The sequence below is a fragment of the Dicentrarchus labrax genome, unplaced genomic scaffold (assembly GCF_905237075.1).
Source record: "Dicentrarchus labrax unplaced genomic scaffold, dlabrax2021, whole genome shotgun sequence".
In the NCBI taxonomy this organism is placed as follows: Eukaryota; Metazoa; Chordata; class Actinopteri; family Moronidae; genus Dicentrarchus; species Dicentrarchus labrax.
The window spans coordinates 13,484,496-13,499,128 of record NW_026136706.1 but is presented as its reverse complement, the minus strand read 5'-3'; the positions used below and the strand labels follow the sequence as shown (position 1 = coordinate 13,499,128).

Below are 14,633 nucleotides of genomic sequence, written 5' to 3'. Positions count from 1 at the left end.
AACCAATATTCCACCATGGATCAGTCACCTAGTTAAATATGTAGTAGTAGTAAGACTTCTATGGTGATATAGAACCATATTGAACCATTTCTTCATACAAAGCAGACAGACACTCGTATCCCTTACGGCACAATATTTATTCAACAATATACAGATTAATTTCTCTCTACATCTCAGACTGATTTTCAGTTTTTTATATTTATCTTGCTTTCACCTTTGTACATTTTGTATTTACAAGATTTAAAATAAGTCTTTCTCTCCATTTATATAACATCAATAGTACAGTGTTATCACATGGTCCAGCAGCTTCTCTCGAAGCATCTAGATGAGATTCATCAATTGATAATCTGTTTACATTTCATACACCAACTGACTGTCTTTGAGCCACAGAGCAGCAAACTGACAGAAGGGCTCAACATGCACCAAAATGTCCAGGTGTGGCTTTTCTCTCTGTGAGGGCAGGCGGATGACAAAATGGATGGTCCTCTTGTTTCACCCACAAGAGAGAGGTCCTTCGCTCTGCAGCACCACAACAGGGTGTATAAAGAGAATCACTTAATGGGGACACTGTTGAGGGCTTGCACCTTAAGAATCTGCTTAACTGTATCTGCCCCGTCCCACCCGACAAGGATCAATGAAAGCCGGTACACCAACAACGAAAAAGAAAAACAAAAAAGGGGAAAAAATGTTGCATAGAATCAATTCTGACTTCAAGAACAGAAATTTTGGTGCTGCCATTTTTAAAATGTGGCTTTTTGATAAACTCCTGAGACCTTCCAGACCCCATAACTTTTTATTTATTTTTTGGTTTTGAAAATAAAATATAATAAATAGCTGTACCCTTAGACTTTAACAAAAATAGCATTGTGTTGAATGTGACATCACATAGAAGTACTACTTTAAAGAGACTAAAACCCTGCATTGAGTGTATACACATTTGCACATCTATTATATATCATTTCAATAACTATCTTGAGGAGAGAGGTGGATGGATTTAAAGTGCATTATACTGTATGAAAACAAAGCCCACAGTTATCACATGCAGGACAGGAAATGAATGTCCACCAGCAACAGTGGTTGACTAAGTATAAACTGAACACAGACGTTTCTTACCACTTAAATGAGACTTATTTTTTGAAATGTAATTGGACCTTGGATGGCAGAGACAAATTCCAGCCACAGTCAAGTTTTTATCAACACTCACTGGCTGGTGTTCATTTCCCGCCCTGATCACATGCAAATAACACCAGACACTGAGGGATACTTGTCTATTGGTTACTCTAAGTCAACATACAGTACCAACATGGCTGCCGGTAACCTTGGTCAGGGGCACTCATATTAATGACATGAACACGTCACCAGTTTTTAAAAACAGCAAAAAAAGGTGCCACTCAACTCACAGCAAAATACAGCAAATGGGAACCTGGCCCGTTGTGAGCCACACAGCACAGGGAGGACAGCAGACAGACCAGGTGAGAGTGTGAACTGTAGCTGCACTCCTCTCCTCTTCTTCTACAGTCCAGTCCAGCAGGAAAAGGAGGAGGAGGAGGAGCATGTGAGGCCAAAGAGCCGACGATTGAGGCTTTTTTGGCCTGAAATCTTTAAGGCTAAAGCGCACACAGGACTCACTCTGGGACCAGGAGCAGCAGCTGTGGAGGTATCCAGCACAGCGGGAGCATGAGTGTGTGGGGATTTTCACTGCAGACTGAACTGACGTTTATATACATTTATCATTCATCCTTGTTTTAAACAAGCACGTGAGCAAGACATGGAGAATGCGATACAACAGCTGACATCTATAGTACACAGACGCATAATATACTGCTTTTACACGTGAACAACAAAGCTAAGTAATGAGTGTGAAAGTTCGGTGTGTCGCACACACCTGTGATGAGTGAAAAGAAAACTCATGGCAAAAAAGGTGAAGCTGCATCTAAGGGCACGTTGAGCCATACGTCCAAACATCCCTTTTTTTTGTCCTTTAACTTTAAAATAAGACCAGTAAACAGAAAAAATAGGCATTTTAACTTAAGACACCCAAGCAAAAACAAAACAAAACAAAACAAATTCCTTAAGGAGAGGATGTGTATTGGCACATCTGGCAAGGACAAGGATGAGACTTGGGTTTGGCTCGCTGGCTGTTTCACGCATCTGAAACAGCAGTACTTTGTGGGGCACTAAACATGCAAACAAGCACGCCATGTTCAAATCAGTCAGCCTGGGCAGGTAGCACTACAGAAGGCTAGCTAGCACTGTGCGCAGATGCAGGCATTTAACAGCAGAGAAGATCCAACTCCATGCACATACGGATAAAAAAAAAAAAAAAAAAAAAAGAATTGCACTTCATAAAAATCATTACATAAAAAAAAAAAAAAGATAAGCAGGACATTTTTAGGGAATTCAAATAATCAGGTTAATCCCAATGTGGTTGTTTGATATACAACAGAAAATACGAAAACCTGAAGACAGAGTCGTGTTCTTGTTTTGCAGCTAGGTTTTGTGCATGATGCGATTGAACTGAAATGCAAGGCCGAGATATTCAGTCATAACTCCTCACATGAACACACACACACACACACACAGATTTTACTGTGTCATTACAGTTACATTGTGAAACCATTTTGGTCCGCACTATTTAACCCCCCCCTTGAACTGGTCAAGCGCTTCAGTTTCAAACCTAAAGGGGGGTTCTTAAATGCTGCGTCTGATTGGGAGACAGGTGTCTGAGTGGCAGGTGACGACACAATGAGGTAGAACAAAATGTTTCATGAGCATCCAATCAGAGCACAAAACACAGAGACAATCGTCATGATGACAGCTGATGCGCAGTGACTAGTACACGCCACCAGAGGGCAGTAATTCACTGGCTCAGACATGACACCACACCACACCACACACACAGGCCAAACAAACACTGACAAGTGCTTTCAAATGGAAGGACCATTAGATGGTTTGAATCATAATAACAATCCAATATAAAATACAGTCATTGCCTCTTAGCTTCAGACCCAAACCTGCACTGTACAATGTTTTAATCCAGTTCTGCCACAAGATTCAAATTTTATATCACGTCACATGATGAATTCATTCTTCTTGTAGCTGCACATTAGTGATTTTTTTTTTCTTCAGATTTGTCCAGTTGAAAGTTCGGGGCAAGACAAAAACCCTTACCACATTCCAGTTTGGTTTTTACAACAATCTTAAAAAGTCTGATTTTACAGATCAAATGAAAATATTCTAATTAGAGAATAAAATGAAGGTCATGGGCTGAAAACCTAGAGAATCACTTGGCTATGACAGATTTCTGGAAAATCATTGTCAGAAAAGTGAACAAAAACAAATGCTACCTTCTTTGGATTGTGATTTAAAAAAAAAAAAACACATTTAAAGAAATTTTATTCAAAAAAACCCATTTATGCCTAATTAAAAACAGCAATTAACAAGGAAGATAATCAGCAAGAACGATTGCACGTGAGCCCGGGGAATGAAAGGGAAGGAATGAAGAGAACCCACTCTTCTCCACATGAGCGACGGTAAGTGTTATTGCTGATTCATTTTTGACTGATTCAGTCAAGAACTAAAACAAAAAAAAATCTGAAATGTCATATGTTCCCCCCCTCCCCAAACAACTAGCGTGGTCTGTCGACGTTCCTCCTTTTGAGGAGTTTCTGTGTGGAATGTCACCTCGGTCATAGGGAGGATGCAGTGAAATGTCTTTTGCACTGAGGGGGCATTTTACTTTTTCTTTGTTGTTTTCGTACATGACTGCAGGTCACGATTGTTAGTTTAATAGATGTTAAAAGGGTGAAGACACAACTCTTGAGGTCTGCTGACACACACACACACACACACACACACACACACACACACACACACACACACACACACACACACACACACACACACACACACACACACACACACACACACACACACACACACACACACACACACACACACACACAGAGATAGGTAGACAGAAGTCATATTAGGGCTGTAAAGACCTGCAGAGAAAAACTGCATGAGGATGTGTGTTATGACCAGGTATTTTGTGTGTGTGTGTGTGTGTGTGAGAGAGAGAGTGTGTGTGTTTGTCTACCATGCCCTGCACTGCACATTAGACCTGTGATATGATCTGCATGTTGAAGCTGGGGGAGCGGGACTGCTTGGTGAGAGGAGCTCCAGGAGACAGGAGGTCCTGGCTGTCCTCTGGCCTGATGAGGTGCTCCTCCTTCAGGCTAATGGTGGAGTGGCGGTGGGAGCCACCTGCTGGAAGCCCTCCTTCCTTGTCTGAACCCCCCGCTGCCTCCTCTCGCTCCTCGTCGCCTCCGTTCAGGTTGAAATTCATGCAGTCAAAGGACTTGCTGGAGGAGGTGCTGCCAGTCCGCACCAGCGTGGGCCCTGCAGGGAAGCTCAGGTGCTTCTTTATGGGGCTCAGCTGGATGGCATCCAAGTTGATGCTGGCAGGAGGCGACTGCTGCCTCTGGTGATGCCTCCTCATTGCAGCCTGGTGATCTGCCGACAATTCTGCCTGTTTTTCCACCTCCCTCTCCCTCTCTCGCTCCCGTTCCCTCTCCCGTTCCTTCTCCTTCTCCCGTTCCTTCTCTCGCTCCTTCTCCCGGTCTCTCTCCTTGTCCCGAGACAGCCTGGCTGTGATGGCTTTCTTGATGCTGCTGCTGCTGCTGTTAAGGCTGCCGCCCCTCGGCCCAACGCCGCCACCCGCCTTGGTGCCGCTGGGCTGGCTGCTGTTAGATGCCCCGGAAGAGAAACCCTCGTCAGGGTCGTTGATGTTGAAGGAATCTTCCCCGCCGCTCATACCATCAGCGTCTGAACATAAACATGCACGAACATACACAGAAAGAAGCATAATAGACAAACAGAAAAGTGAGCGAGGTCAGACATTGACTGAGGATCTGTTAAAGTAAAATCTGACTGAACAAAACTTTTATCCCGAATGTCTGTTGGAGAAAATTTTGACATGCAGAAGCTGTAAACAACTTCCAAAATACTAAAAAGCCAATCACTATTCATAGTAAAGTACCAAAATTATGAATCTGATTGATTGTTGATAGTGATAAATCCGAGCAATGAGATTTTAAATGTTTCGAGTGTTGTGCAGAATAAATTAGAAGCCTAAATTAGTAGCCTTCAAACAGGCCAGCAGCAACACTCGCACTCATGCTGCTTCATTAGCTCACTCATTAAACCCAAACCAGAGGGACAATCCAATACAGTACACAATGACCTTGAGCTTTGATCATCTGATGTAATTCAGATCGACTAAAATCTGACTAGCTAGTTTGTTTAGGAAAAGTGCGAGTTCAATAACCTGCCTGATAAGGGAGCAGAGCTTGTATTGCAAAATAAGTCATATTCAGAATATAATAATCAAAAATATAACTGAATGTTAACAATTAATACCTGGTGAGTAAATTGGTAGAATTCTAACACAACAATGACATGAATAAAACTAAACAATTAAACATTTAATAATCCATCTATGACCTCTTTGTTGGACAGCTGAAAGGGAAAAATATGATAAATTAAGTTAGAAAAAAAGCATGTTATTGAAATACAATATGCAGGGTAAAGCCTGTTAGAGAAGAGACAGAGGATCAGCCATCTGTCTCTGTCATGCATCGTTGGGACAAGCAAAATTGGACGACAGGGAACCACAGGCAGCACCAGAAAAGAAATGGAGAAACAGAGAAGACAAAAGGTCTGGACTGACATGCACATAACATGAGGAGAAGACACATGCTCTCCTGCCCCATCCCTCGTTTCTCCCGCAGTGCCGGCCCACCGGTCACATAGTTGGCTGGCCTAGACGAGCCCGCCAATCTGTGTAGAGCACTGAGGCGAGTCCATACACCTCATCAGATCAATAGCACTCCAGTTAGAGCTGATAGCCCTCAAGTCTAAATGGGCAAGTCTGCAAGCCATTGCAGCCAACCCAATCCCAAATGAAGAGCTAAAACTCTTCAAACATGGATGCAATTAACGGATCATACCAGTGTTCTTACATGTTTCAGCCTTTTGAGTACAATTTGCTTATGTTTGTTTGTGCAATACATTTATGTGCTTTCTAATATATCAGTTTCCAGTCCTTTCAGTATGCCATTTCAGCTGTGGACCATTAAAAAAAAAAAACAACAAACTCTTCCTTGATGGTGCATTCAAGGACACTGTGACATGCAAATGTTTAGAGCTGACTGTGAAAAATTATTGCACATGTAAGGTGTGTTTCTAAGAAATTAAACATTGAACATATGAACATATATGGTCCATGTGAAAGGATAATGTGAGTATTGTAATAAGAAACCAAGGGAGGAAGTGCTACTTGGATCTGGCAGTATCAAGAGTTAAAATGTCTGTTATTGTGGCTACATTATTACAAACAAGAAACTTTTAAGAGTGTGCGTTGGCCTCAGCCATTCACTGGCATTAACACTGGAAGCCGAATTAACCAAATCAAAAGATCCAAGCATCCTTAAACACAGCAACAGCGAGTTGCTCAAACTGTCTCTATTCGTAATGGCAGAACAAAAAAATTAAGCTATGAAATAAGCTATGAAAGAGTAGCTAGCTCAAGCAAGGTTTGCGTTACGTTTATTTAAGTGAAATGAGGGAAATCAAAAATGTGTGGCATACTGTGGAAAACGCTTGTGTCGAAAGTAAATGCAATTTGTAGTTAACCGGCTTAAAAATGCAAAAACCACCAGTATGGTAATTTCCAATATCACTGCAATGCAGCTCCAAAATAAAAGGACAGAATGTCCAGTAATTGCACAGAGACCTCGAGCGATCAATCTTGTAAATAATTAGCAACTTTAAGGATTTCTTTCGCCACAGCTGCACCGAGTTTAATGAACGATCATGGGAAGAAGACGGGATGGCACAAACACTGACCGTTCAGTCAAGTCAAAAGCTCTGAGTGATGTTTCAAGATTTCAAAACATGTAGCAACCATTGACAGTATGGTAGCAACCACACATGGAAATGGACACACATTCAACAAGACAAAATGGGCCGTATGATAGGTCCTGGCAGTAGAATAGCCTTTGCTGTTCAAAGTGTTGGATTTGTTAACCTTGACAACATTCGGTCTGCTCACTTGGCCTTGTCATTTGAAATGTTAAGTGTTCCAGGGTTTCATGTTTTAGCAGAAGCTTGCCGTAGCGTGCGCATGCATGATGAAGGGCTCGTTCCCACTCACTGAGCTCAGGAAAAGAAACGCAACAGGGCAGAACACAACATTAGCATACAATAAAGCTGCTGGACTGAAAAAACAAAATGGAAGGCTTCTTCCTGCAGAATGGCGGCAGCAGATGGGTGCTGCTGGCCTGAGTGACCCTAAACTTGTGGAGCTGTCAAACACTGCGAGTGGCAGTAGAGAAACAAGATGTCGGGTACTCCTGTGCCAGTTTTGTTAAAACTGATGTCTGTTTCCTGTTAAAACTACAGAAAAAATGAAACCAATTATCAGACATGGAGAGTTGAGAAAGCCCAGAGTAAAAGGTCAAGCTGCAGGCTGGGCACTGAACATGCTCAGTGAGTGACAAGGGCGGCAGTCTAACGTACGTTGGAGGCATGATGAGGAAAAAAAGAGAGGATATGACATGATGACATGGCCCATGCAAAATGGCCACTAGCCGCACTTCCTTCAAACCCAGAATAGGCGACTCTTCCACTCTTGAATGAAACGAAAAATAGCAGTGGTCTGGTAGTAGAGGGGTTTGTTGGCTGAGAGTCTTATAGATTGGATGAGTTAGTATACTCTGGGGAAGTGAAGAGGCAGCCAAAATGGGAACGGCAGAGTTACCCCCCTCAAGCTGAGGATGGGTAGGAGGAGGAGGAGGAGGAAGAGGAGGAGGAGGAGGGTTGGGAAGGTACAGATCGAAGAGGCACCTCCTCCTGAGACCCTCTCTGCTCTGAGTGTCCGCCCCTGTCCCCTACCCTCAAATGTGATGGGGGGAATGATGCTGCTGCTGCTGCTGCTGTGGTGGCTGTGAGGCCGCCTTCCTCTCTCCTCATTGGCTGTGGGGTCCCAGGGAATGTGGTTGTGTTGGTGGTGCTGGGCGAGGCTAGGAGGATTGACGATGAGGCTCAACTCTGCATCAGTTGAGTAGTCAAAACAATCTGGGAGTCAACAACACAGACGGGGAAACGTGTTTCTTTAGTGGCAACAAGCCCCAATCGATCCGGGCCTCATCCATCATGGGCACAGCAGGCCTAACAGCTGTCTGTTCAGTCATTCGTAGATTACAAAATATTGAACAAAAAGGAAATGCAATATTTTAAAAATGAACTACCCCGTTAATCGCCCATCTACTGGGTAAAATGGAGTCAGTAGAATCTACAGGCACCATTTTGTCGTGAGTTTTTCTTACAAACCTTAAATCTGACTGGTGATACAAAGCACGGCACACACTTACACAAACAGACAAGACGAGCAAAAAAAAAAGAGCGATAAGGAGCAGCGAGTGGCACAAGAACTGAAACACAGAGACTATATGACCAAAGTTACATACAATAACTGACAGGAAACACCATTTGGATGATGCTAATGGTGTGACTGGTTACACAGAAACGGATTTCCTTCCAGAAAAGTTATTCTCTCACCAAAGAGTTCCTTCTTGTGGCCTTTCACTGATCGAAAAAGAAAGTAACATCTCATAAGTTTAAATCATGTGAAGACGGCCCCTTGTCCAACCTATGCTAGGGTGCTAAGTTAATAACAAGGATGATTTAAAAAAAAAAAAAACAACAAACAGTATTGTAATGGATCTACTGAGATCTCTCCTGTACTGAGGCCTGATTCACTTCTCTGTGTGTTGAAGCCTTGATGGCATGTTTTCCTGTTTCCTGTCTTCCGACTGCAGTCTTACCCTCTCTCTTCCAGCGGTGGCGTCGTATGGAAGCAGTGGTGATGGCTGAGATGGAGATGCGGCTAATTGTGGGTGTCACCTCCACCTGGAGCACCTTGCGCCCCCGCGGCTCATCGGGAGCGCTATCTGGCAGAGAGTTCTTCATAGCGTTCCCCAGCTGGAGATGACACATACACAGATGCAGATCAATAAGCAGTTAAATGATAAAAAAAAAATTATTATAAGCCCGATTTGGCAATCATTGATGCTTTTAAAGCTTGTGGTGATTTCTGTGAATCATGGCATATTAAGAGCATTATTTGAATACAGTGTTTTTTATTTGACTTCAGTTGAACTGTATATGATTTATGCCTTGCACACAGTGCCGTTGGTCTTACCAGGAGAGGCTGGGAGTAAAGCTCCAGCTGGGCTCTGTACAGAATGTCTTCCAGAGCTTCCCGCCCCATCTCCCACTCTCCATTGTATCTACACATCACAACACAAAACACAAACACCAGCATTTAACAGAGTCATGTTGTGAACCTATTTGAGTAAATAGGAGTGTCTGACCTTGGTATGCCTTGATGTCTGAGTCACATCCTCCTGAACTATTATTAGTTATTTAGTAATGCCTGCAGCTACAGCGAGGGAGGGGAGGAGAAATACAGAGTGATTATACCTCACTATCACACTATTGTCTGATTGACCTTTTGATTAACCTTTTTTCTTGAAACTACAAAAAAAGTGAACACATACATTTGGGAATTCTGTGAAGTGAAATCACAAAAATAACAGTTTAAAAATACATTAGAAAAAACTTTGTCACATCCTTCATGTATTCTGGTAATAATGAAACTGTTAACATTATATGCAAATGGGCCTACAATAAGTCATCACCCCCAAAAAAAAAATATTATAAAAAAATAAAAAAAAAGAAAAATAAAAAAAAAAAAAAAAAAAATGACAGTTAACCGATATAGTCAACACATGATAAGAAAAGGTCTGGGTGATATGACCACAAAATAATACACAATAATTTCAAGTACTGATAAAAAGATTTAAAAAGTTAAAATATAATTTTTAACTACTATTGGAGCTCTCTGACAAGTCTGCATTGTAAGATTAAGTCTTAAAAGCTAAAATTATAAAGCATTAGCACTCAACACGCAGCATGCTGCTTCATTAGTGAGTTAGATGTAGAACAAAAGTGAGACAGGGCTGAAGTGAACACTGGGAGACCACTGGTGTAGTGATTTATGGGACTGCTTCCAAAAGCACCTGGAGAAGATGAGCAACCACTGAACACACAAACAGGAGGAATGTAAGTGCTGGTATAGGAAACATTTTTGGGTTAATCACCTGGCCCTTTACTAAAGATGAGGGACTGCCTTTATCTCTGCATAAGGTAATGCCACAACCCCCGTATTCAATCAAGAGGGATTAAAGGAACAGCAGCAATACATAAATACATTAAAAAACAAAGAAGATGAAGAAGAAGAGGTGTACAGCTGAACTCTCTTTGATCCGGTCGCACACATGCAACAACAGCCAGGGACAAATTTGTGGGGTTCCCTTTAGACTTGAGATGAAAAGAATGGATTGAATGGGCAGGTAAAAACAGACCCTCTGATGTTTTGAAGGCTGGAAAATCAGTCCAGAATACATTTGAGACAAAGACAGGCATGTGTCTATTTGCTCTGATATCTCTGTATGTCTCTCCCCCCCTCTCTCTCTCTCTCTCTCTCTCTTCATGTGGTATTACAGTGCTGTAGCATTAGCAGACATATTAACCTAAATCCCAGAGTGCCCTCATGCGAGTGCCAAGGTCTCTCTGCATGCGTGGAGCTGTGTATTCATGTTTATCTGCCCTTCACGTGCGCTCGCTCGGGCCAAGGGTGAATGTGAGTGCTCAGGCTGGTATAGACGTGACCTATGGTAGGGATGACTAACAGTCTGGGTTTTTTCCCAGCGGCACCGACTGCTCCAAACGTCTGACTTGCTGCTGTGCACCCTCGTGGGGTGATGAGGTAGAATGCATACTCGTTCTCTCCTCGCCACACAGCCTCCACAACAGCGGTGATTTTTTCAGTCACTACCATATCAGGGGATCCATCTCTGAGGAGGAGCTATCATCGAGGAGACGTAATCAGCTTTGCAACGACTGTGCTCGTAGGGGATGAAATCACCTGCTCCCACAATGCACTGCCGATGTAATCAGTCTGTACAGTTGGGAGCTTCTGTCCTTGGTGGAGTGTGAGCATATGCCGTTCTGAGATTTTCTGCAGTAGCTCACAGCGAACTAGAAGAGAGACTGCCCTCATTAGCGATGTCCCGCAGAGGCACGACAACAAAAATGAGAAACATTGAGTTATGTGGCTCATAAAAAGAACTCTGTACATGATGATATCAGTTAAGTTGAGGAACAAGCATTAGATTATCTTCCTCCCAATTACCTGATATCTATTACTCAAATTTCCTCAATGATCTTCCAATAAAGAGTGGTGATGTGAAGTAGCCTGGAGGAAAAGCCACTTAAAGCTGCTATTATCAATAATCAGGGTTTGTACTCTTTTTTTTTTTTTTAGGAAGTCCCTTTCCAGGACTTTTCCAGTGAATGTATTTATCAACCACAACAACAAATCTAAATTTGATCATTAATAGGCTGTCAGATGTAAATATGACTGACAGTATGCTCACAGATCCGGAAAAAAAATAGACTCAACACTGAAAAGATCGCTGAAAGTCCATTCTGCTTTCTGCATATGATCTGAGTGAGCGGCTAAAATACAACTGAGAATGAGAACAGGCTGTGAAGTGTGTAGGAGAAACTACGGTGGCTGTGAAACTCGCAAAAGTCCTTATCTACAGCCAGTGTTTGGTTTGTCCATTCTGTGCTACTGTAGAAACATGGCAGTTCAACCTGGTGTTGACTTTATAGAAAGCGACCAACAGCGCTTGTAGATAGAAACGGCTCATTCTAAGGTAATAAAAACACAATACTTCCTATATTCAGGTGATTATACACTAATGAAAACATACCTGTGAATATTATATGCCAACAGATCCTTCTAAATGTTACTCACTGGACCTTTAATCAATTGGAAAACAAGTCTCTAAATTTCCAGATTTTGTAGGACACATATGAACCCTGTTTTATAACAATGTATAAAATTACAATGCGTTACAGTCAAATCATCACCAGAATCTGCAGCTCCACTCAGCTTTATAGAGAGTTTCAGCACATTGTTTAGCAACGTTACTGCTTTGGTTCATTCTAATAGCTTTATTTTTGGCCGCAGCAGGCAGCTGTTTTCTGAGTAAAAGCTCTAAAAACCCCCTGTACACTACCTGCTCAGCTTTAAAAAAAAAAAAAACAGGCAGACACAGTTAGCAAATAGCTGGTGAACACAGTGTAGCATTTAGCAGCTAAAGAGACAGATATTTCCCTGATAAAGATTGATAGAGATAAAACCCAGAGTGTGAATATTGGACTTATATTTGCCAGGTGGCCACAAACTGCTTTAAAGATACATACATGGCGTGATAAACAGCAGTCAGCATCTGCACCATGAACTCGGGATCCAGCAGCACACGGTTGCAAGGTTCCCTCCAAAGCTTCTGCTGCTGCCGGGGGAAGCCACATACGCACAACCTGAGGAGGGAAAACACGCATACACAGTCCCATAAGTAAGGTGACTTAAGTCATACTGCATCATGCAACAACAAAGAGAGGTAGTTTAGGAAGGAACACCAAGATTTTTAAATGAGAAGTTTCCTCTAACTGCTGCAGGAAGTAGCATAGATCAGATGAGAACAACTATAAGGGAACTTCAGTCGCTTACTAAGTAAACTACTCAAAGAGGAAACACATCAAACGGTGAGCAAAGAGAGAAGAAACTTTAATGATTTTACACCTGTAGGGGTCAGGCAAGGTTAGAGGACGGGTTGTTTGGGGTCTACACAGTGAGCATCGCCCTCGGGTTCTGGAATCTTCACAGTCACAGTTTACCGTCTGTCTAGACTGAGTTTGCTTCGGGCGTTGGTCTGTCTGCTCACTCACAGTAGGGAAGTCTTAATATCCTGAATCGTCTGCACACTGTGGTGGAACAATCACTGGGCGGCGGCTCCACTACAGAGCTTCATACTGTGAATTCCACATTGATCCTTTGTCCTAACTCCGGGGCATCTAAGTGTTTCCAAGACAGACGGACTCAGAAAGGTAATCATCAGTGATGCTTTCATTTGGCCAATCATTGACAACTGAGCCCTAATGAAATTGTACTTATCAAATCCTCCTGCAACGAGGACAGTCAGTATCGGGGTCAGCGTATGGCTACAGGGCAGAAGAGGTGATTTAATGCAAGAAATGGAGGTAGAAGAGGAAAGGGGAGATCACTAATTGGACACAGACAGGACAGAACTGACAACACACATGCTTTACACATGTTTTCCTCACCGTGAGCTCATCCTGCAGACTGACTGATAGGACGACAGGGGCATGTAGACCACAGCAGAGTTGTAGCAGAGCATGAGGAAACACAGCACTTCAAACCTGCAACCACAAAACAGTCAAGTACTGTAATACAGACTCTTATTAAGGCCCTATTAACTCAGTCAATACACCAAGAATGATACAATATAAAAACTCTTAATAAATATCAGTTTTAATCTGATTTCAGCTAAATCCCACTTTGTCTATTTTTCTGTGACACTTTCACTGTAGACAATTATGCCGATTTGCTCAAGCAATTTATTAACACTGAAATGTAGTGCAACAATGTGCCTTTTTTTAAATCCATGAGAGGCAATTTCTGTTTGAATGTGATGTGAATTACTGGCCCATATCTAATTTTCACTTAACACAGCAGTGTAACAGTCAACAGATTGTATAGAGTCATCAATAATCCACTTGCAGCAGAAAAACTGAACTGAAACAAGAACAAATGTTTAAAAGGCAAAAGAACATATTACATTTGAGTTGAAGTGATTTGTAATCATCTCTTTGACAGATTGCAGAGGCTTGAGAACAGTGAATTTTATTTTAATGTTCCATTTGCACATTACAGTTACAGTCTGATGAAAGGATAAACAGCGGTATTTAAATGAAAGAAGAACTATCCTTTTGAAATGATTTTTTTTAGATATCAGTAAAAATCTCAATATTGTGCATCCCTATTTGCTGCATTTGTGTTTTGGAGTGTGTGTTGATGGAAGACAACCAGGAGGAGGACCTCGGGTGTAAAGGCCATAATTGACTCTGTGCGCAGGGGGAGGTAAATGGCCTTGCTGTATATCATCAGTCAGAGTGAGCTGGCACCTCTCAGGAGCTTTGGGCTTTCTTCTCATAAACACTATCTCAGGCCCGGCCACGCAAATGGATTTCCAGATAAGCTACGAGGCCTGGCCCTGCTGAAATCCATTGAGTGTATTTATGACGCTGTGTTCATCATAGCCCACGCTACTCGGGACACAACACGCAGGTTGACCAGTGTTATCTCTGCATGCCCTTACATTATCAGTTCTGATACCTCAGATGTGTGTCCATCTCTGTGCATGTGTCACTGCAGACAAACACACGCACAAAGCGCAACTCTGCTCATTTCAGTGCGGCTAGGGACCATTTTCTGGCAGGATTCCAGCACGCTTCATTACTATGCTAAAATTATCATTCATCCACAGCAGCAGAGAAAATGTGAGAGCCAAAAAAGCTTTCAGGCCTGCTGAGTCTGTCCAGAGGAGGCTGAATGAGAGACAAGGGGTTACGCT

At 42.4% G+C, this 14,633-nt stretch overlaps 1 protein-coding gene across 4 annotated transcripts in view; it reads right to left on the bottom strand.

Annotated features, from left to right (window-relative positions):
* Positions 1-3,801: 3,801 nt before the first annotated feature.
* Positions 3,802-14,633, bottom strand: part of LOC127365747 (protein FAM126B) — a 39,672-nt gene continuing 28,840 nt past the window's right edge. For 3 of the 4 annotated variants that reach the window (XM_051404167.1, XM_051404169.1, XM_051404168.1), the window contains exons 8-13: positions 13,324-13,419; positions 12,403-12,519; positions 9,266-9,353; positions 8,889-9,045; positions 7,957-8,139; positions 3,802-4,827 (exon numbers count right to left, since the gene is read on the bottom strand). In XM_051404167.1, coding sequence (XP_051260127.1) covers positions 4,118-4,827; positions 7,957-8,139; positions 8,889-9,045; positions 9,266-9,353; positions 12,403-12,519; positions 13,324-13,419 — 1,351 coding nt within the window. In that variant the 3' untranslated portion in view covers positions 3,802-4,117. The remainder of the gene's footprint in view (positions 4,828-7,956; positions 8,140-8,888; positions 9,046-9,265; positions 9,354-12,402; positions 12,520-13,323; positions 13,420-14,633) is intronic. The other variant, XM_051404170.1, reaches the window with a different exon arrangement.